Source organism: Syzygium oleosum, unplaced genomic scaffold (genome assembly GCF_021117445.2).
Source record: "Syzygium oleosum isolate NSW1041296 unplaced genomic scaffold, Sole_v2.1 Sole_v2.01, whole genome shotgun sequence".
NCBI classification, from domain to species: Eukaryota; Viridiplantae; Streptophyta; class Magnoliopsida; order Myrtales; family Myrtaceae; genus Syzygium; species Syzygium oleosum.
This window is the reverse complement of record NW_026607485.1, coordinates 1,964,277-1,970,671: the sequence shown is the minus strand read 5'-3', so window position 1 is coordinate 1,970,671 and position 6,395 is coordinate 1,964,277. Positions and strand designations below refer to the sequence as shown.

At 38.1% G+C, this 6,395-nt stretch overlaps 1 protein-coding gene across 1 annotated transcript; it reads right to left on the bottom strand.

The window, feature by feature from the left end:
- Positions 1 to 3,085: 3,085 nt before the first annotated feature.
- LOC130140046 (uncharacterized) lies at positions 3,086 to 4,255 on the bottom strand. Its single transcript, XM_056318365.1, has 2 exons — positions 3,648 to 4,255; positions 3,086 to 3,497 (listed from the first exon to the last, which is right to left on the bottom strand). Exons 1-2 carry the CDS (start codon positions 4,253 to 4,255, stop codon positions 3,086 to 3,088), a joined length of 1,020 nt encoding a protein of 339 aa, XP_056174340.1.
- Between the last annotated feature and the right edge of the window lie 2,140 nt (positions 4,256 to 6,395).

The following is a 6,395-nucleotide window of genomic DNA, read 5'->3' as shown; positions in this document are numbered from 1 at the left end:
TATTTTTTGGGGCTTTCGGGATTTGCGCACTAAGGAGGTATTTCCGTGTAAGGGTCTCTCCCATACCATACCTCACGTGACAGCAGATGGTAATTTCCTATTTAATCTAAGTTTGTGATTTTGGAGTCGCCACTAGTCATTATTAGTAGGTAGACTAGAAACCTAATCGGGGTATGGGAGAAATACCATGATTTTACAAATCAGAGAGTCTGAGTACGGGGACTTGGTTACGTTATTGATCCCAAATCGAGATTCCTAACGCCCTTTCGGTACCTAAGAACGATACGATGTCTAACGTGTCATGCAAATTTTCGAGGCTTACCCACTAATTCTATCCATTCTAATCGCAGGAAAAACCAAACAAGTATTGAATGTACAATCAATGTCAATCAGATCAATCAATCCTAAATGGTCTCTAAAAATGAAAATCAATCAAAACATTCAAACCCGAATGAAGCTCTAGAAGCTTATTCATTTCATGATTTACATTTTTTTAGGATTTTAGGGTTTTTTAGCGGTTATAACCCATGAATTTGGAATTTTCTAAAAATGCCACTTGGGCACTTCCAAAAATTCAAATTTCACATTTGAGGGTTGGCCACAGTGTTTTTGGACCATTCTGTAAATTTTTAAAAATTTTGAATTTTTTTGAATTTTTTTGAAATTTTTTTTCTGAAATTTCATTAACCGAGAATTGATTTTTATGATTTTCTGAAAATTTTTATGAATTTTTCAATTTTTTCAATTTTTATTGATTTTCTAAATTTTTCACATTTTTTATTTGTATTTTCTGAATTTTTATTTTTATGAATTTTCTGTTTTTTTTTAAATTTTTGTGAATTTCCTATTTTTCTAAAATTTTTCGATTTTCCAAAAAAATTTAGATTTTTCTGATTTTTTACATTTTTTTTGAATTTTTTATTTTTTTTTTTAAGAATTTTTTAAGATTTTTTTAGATTATTATTATTATTTATTTAATTTTTAAATTTCCCGCCGGGAAACGAACCAGACCGGTCCGGTTCAACCCGGTTTGGCTTGGCCGAACCGGGTGTCGCCGGCGCCGGCGCCGGTTGTCTTCTCCGGCGGATACGGTGCCCAAAACGGCACCGTTTTGGCTCAATTTCTTTGGGGCATTTCCCCAAGCACTCGGTGGGCATGATCTCTTGTTTTGGATTATCAAGGCCGCGACTTCGGACCGAAATCCGACGAGCTTCCGGTGACCTTCCGTTCATGTTTTTAGGTTCTGTATTGAGTCTTCATCGTCCTCTAGCCATCTAACCTAGTCGGATCATTGCCTGACCACCGCCGGCCGGTGAAAATCGATCCCAAAGGTCTCAACCTAAAACTGATCAAGACCAGCTTCTCTGACTTTCATATCATCACATAATCCGCCCTAACCGTCTACATCGATCAAAATCAAAATCAAAACATCAAGCAAGGTCAATAGTTACTAACTTGAGCGGCCATTGGCCGCAGAAGGCACTCCGGCGAGGCTCGAGAACTTTTTCAATGGTGGATTGACTCGGTTTTGTTGATTTAACAGCACAAAATGCAATCAAAAATACAAAACATGATTAGAAACAAGTTTTGAACATTCAGAAATACAAAATCACGATCAGAATGACATGAACAGCAAGATTGAATCAAATCGTGTTTTCTGGAATTTCTGGAAAAACTGTGGCCGTGAGTAATGTTTACCTTCTTTGTTCGATGATCAGAAGAAATTGTCGAACTGATCCGCGCCTATAGGGTTGTTCCTTGACACTTGAACTTTCACCTGGTGGTCTTAGCCTCGCCGGAAGAGCTCTGGATTGACCGGAAAAGTCTCGGTTTCAGACCTTCAGGACCAGCCGATCCGACTGGAACAGTGGAGGGGAAGTTTCAGCCAAACTCCGATTCGCCGGTGCTCCGCCGTCTAGGGCAGCACCGGACGCTCGCGTGGGAACCTCAGACCATCTCTCTAACTTTTCCTCTTTGGTTTCGCCTGTTTCTCTCTCCTCTCTCTCTCTCTCTCTAGCAAATCATCGAACACTTCCTTCGCCTTTTTTCAGTTTTTATCAGATTTTTTATTGATAAAAAATCCCGCCCAAATTCGATTAGAACCGACTTTTGATCGGTTATAACCAATCTCCGATGACAGCCGGAGATTCTCCAGCTGTCGTTCAGGTCAAACACGTGTCTATTTGACCGGAGAAGATTGGCGAAGTGGCGGGCTTGAAACGTTTTTTCCTGGGTTTTAATGTGACTCAAGTGAGTCGGGCGAAGAAGGTGACCGACCCGAGTCGGGTTAGGTCGGGTTGACCCAGTCGACCCGGGTTGGTCTAAATTCACCAATTAAGCTCAATTTTGACCCAATTTTCAAAATTAAACCCCAAAATTGAATTCCTCATCACATTCCGAACCCAAATATGTGATTTTTCCCAATTTTTGTTATAATTGTATATAAGATTTTCACATTTTTGTATTTGGGTTAATAGGGTTTTGTTCAATTTGATATCCTAATGATCTGATTAGGCAAAATTGATGCCAAAATTGAATTACCCACATCTGATTAACCCTAGAAATGATAGTCTCATGGTTCAACAATTTCATATTGGGCATGATTCCGAATTTGGGCTCAAAATTCTTAATTTTCAATTAAATTTTGGGGTTTTCTGATTTCTTTGACAAATTGTGCAATTGGACCAACCATTATGCAATTCAAGGTCCCAAAATCATTTGTTGTGAAGACACTATGACTTAAAAATGACTAGAAAAAATTTAATTGCATTTTTGGTTCAATTCGGGTTTGATTTTGCCCAATTTTGGGAAAAACACATACCCGATTGAAATTTTTCAAAATTGATGATGTATAGATGAAATTGAATTTAAAATAGGACTAATGACTATTTTTATGGAATTTTCTGATTCCATTTGCTATTTTTCTTGATTTTCTCACTTATTTTGACTAAAAGAAATTAAGGAAAAATGTAGAAAAATGCCAAAAAAATTATTTTTTGATTTGGAAGTAGGTTTCTAGGATTGGCCAAGATTCCTAGTCCTAATTTTGAGATTTTTGAAAATATAAAGAAAAATGAGCTAAAAATCAAATGTCAACAATGATATCACGATGGATGAATTTCGTCACATTCTTTGTGACGTTGGCGTATGAATTTGCTTCGATCCATTTGGTGAAGTAATCTATGGCCATCAAAATGAAACGATGCCCATTTGAAGCTTTAGGATTGATGGGTTCGATAACATCAATGCCCCACGTAGAAAAAGGCCATGCTTCGGACATTTGTTGTAACTCATTTGGAGGAGCATTGATCTTGTCCTCATAAATTTGACATTGATGGCAATATCGCACATGTTGAATGCAATCTGTCTCTATTGTCAACCAGTAATATCCAAGTCTCATGATTTTCTTTGCCAAGAGGTGGCCATTCATGTGTGGACCACACTCTCCTTCATGTATCTCTTTCATCAACTGATTGGCTTCTTTGGCGTCCACACACCTTAGTAAGACTGAATCAAAGGATCTTTTATAAAGAGCATTTTCACTCACAAAGAATTTTGATGCTAATTTCATCAAATACTTTCTATCGGCTGCTTGACTCCCTTAGCAAAATGTGCCCTTTTGTAGATAAATCATAATATCGTAATACCATGGTTCGCCATCGGGTTCCTCTTTAATCATCATGCAGTAGGTCGGGCATTCAAGAATTTCAATTTTGAGAGGATCAATGTCCAATCCATCCATGACTTGTAACATTGATGACAAAGTTGTCAAAGCATCAGCAAATTGATTTTGAGACCTTGGTAGATACTCGAAAGATATCTTTTCGAATTCTTCCATCAATTCTCCAAGGAACTTGTGATATGGAATCAATTTTGAATCGCGCATTTGCCATTCATCTTCGGTTTGAAGAATGATGAGCGCAGAATCACCATAGACTTGTAACCTCTGAACCTTCATATCAATGGCAAGTTGTAAGCCAAGAATACAAGCTTCATATTCTGAGATGTTGTTGGTACACAGGAAAACTAACTTTGCTGCTACGGGATAATGTGGACCCATTAGGGAGATGAGGACTGCGCCAGTGCCCGAACCGGATAGATTGACAGCGCCATCAAAATACATGACCCACTTGCCATGTGCAATCAAAAGAATGCGTTCATCCATAAGCTCAACTCCATTAGATCCTTCTGATTGCTTTGAACTTTCGGCTAGCATATCAGTTACGGCTCGACCTTTGACAGATTTTTGTGCCATAGTTTATACATCAAATTCGGAGATGAGAATTTGCCATTTGGCTAATTTTCCAACCAAAGCGGGATTATCTGAGAGATACTTGATTGGATTGTTCTCGTTCACCAACAGGACTTGGTAGTGAAGTGTATATTGACGTAACCGATGTAATACCTAGACTAAGGCTACACATGTCTTTTCAATTTCGGAGTAATTCATCTCGGAGGTGGAAAGCTTCTTGCTAAGATAGTATATCACACTCTCCTTTCCATCTCCTGATCTCTTTTGGGCTAGCATGGCTTCCAATGACTCATCATAGATTGTCAAGTAGAGAATCAGTGGTACTCCAGGAGTTGGTGGCACCAGAACAGGTGGATGTGAAAGATAATGCTTTATCTCTTCAAAAGCGTTTCGACATTCGACATCCCATTTTACTTTAGCATTCATTTTCAAAAGCTTGAAGAATGGCTTTGCCGTCTCGGATAATTGAGATATGAATCTAGCAACGTAGTTCAATTTTCCTAATAAGCTTCTCACTTCTTTGACAGTAGAAGGAGCTTTTAAATCACATATGGCTTTGACCTTTGATAGATCAATTTCGATTCCTAGACTACTAATCATGAATCCTAATAGCTTCCCAGACTTTGCCCCAAATACACACTTTGCGGGGTTGAGCCTTAACTTGAATTTCCGAAGTCTATCAAATAGCTTCTTTAAAATTTGGATGTGATCTTCACCATATCTTGACTTGGCAATCATGTCGTCTACATACACTTCAATCTTTTTGTGCATGATGTCGTAAAATAGCATAACCATCGCTCTTTGGTATGTTGCCCCTGCGTTTTTCAAGCCAAAAGGCATAACTTTATAACAGAATGTCCCCCATGGTGTGATCAAGGACGTTTTGCTCGTCTTCTTTTTTCATCTCAATTTGATTGTATTCGAAGAATCCATCCATAAAGGAGAACAGTTCAAATCCCATCGTGCTATCAACCAGAACGTCAATATATGGCAATTGGAAATCGTCCTTTGGACTGGCTCGATTCAAGTCTCGGTAATCAATACATACTTGAACTCGATCATCTTTCTTCATAACCGGGACAATATTTGCAATCCAATCTGAATAATGTGTTACTTCAATGAAGTCCACCTTAAGGAGCTTCATGACTTCTTCTTCAATCTTTTTGGATAACTCCTTGCTTCGTTCTCCTAAGCTTTTGTTTCTTAGGCGGCACATTAGGGTTAATTGGTAACACATGCTCCACTAAACCCGGCATGTCAGCATAGGACCAAGCAAATACATCTTGATACTCCTTTAAGAGTTCGATCATTCTTTTGGCTTCGACTTCAAAGAGATCAACTCCAATCTTAGTTTCTTTGACGTTTTTGGAATCACCCAAATTTATAGTGATTGTCTATTCAGCAGTAAGGGGCTTAGATTCTTCATGACGAGTCAATTCTTGTTTAATAGATTTCTAATCATCTTCACCATCTGATTCAGAAGAATTATCATCGTACAACTCCGATTCACATATGTGTCTATTGTGAGTATGCAGAATGTCATGCCTGAGATGTAATGTAGAGCGTTAGTATGTTGATAACAAATGCAAATGCATGATATTTTTGGAAATCATTTTCGAAAAAAAAAAAGATGATCAGGAACTAGTCTTCATATCATTGGACATCCTCATTCCACAAAAAATTGGAAGCTAGGAAACGTGTGGAAGTCCAGGCCTCAAAGCATCATCATAGGATTGGTTTGGTATACTTCCACGCGTCCTTAATAAAACATGCATATGCTTTTATTGAAATTCAAATGATAAGGCCATATTACAACAAATACTACCTTGGACCAATGGCTCAAGATCCAAGTGTCCATTGCAAATCAAAGATTAAATTGAAAGAATCAACTAAACTAACAAATTGATCCTACGCAGGGGAAAACAAATGAAGCGATAACGAATGCAATAGACTTAGAAGAAGGGTAAGAAGCATCCCTACTTAGCAAGATCGATAGGTGCTCCGAACGATCTGGCTTTATCATGGGTCAAGATTGTGCCAATAAGGTCTTCATTAAAGAGATTTGCCATGAACTCGAAGGAAACCTCTTCCTCTTGTAACATCACAGGAGGTCCGACAAACATCTCTTTCAAAGATGGAGGTA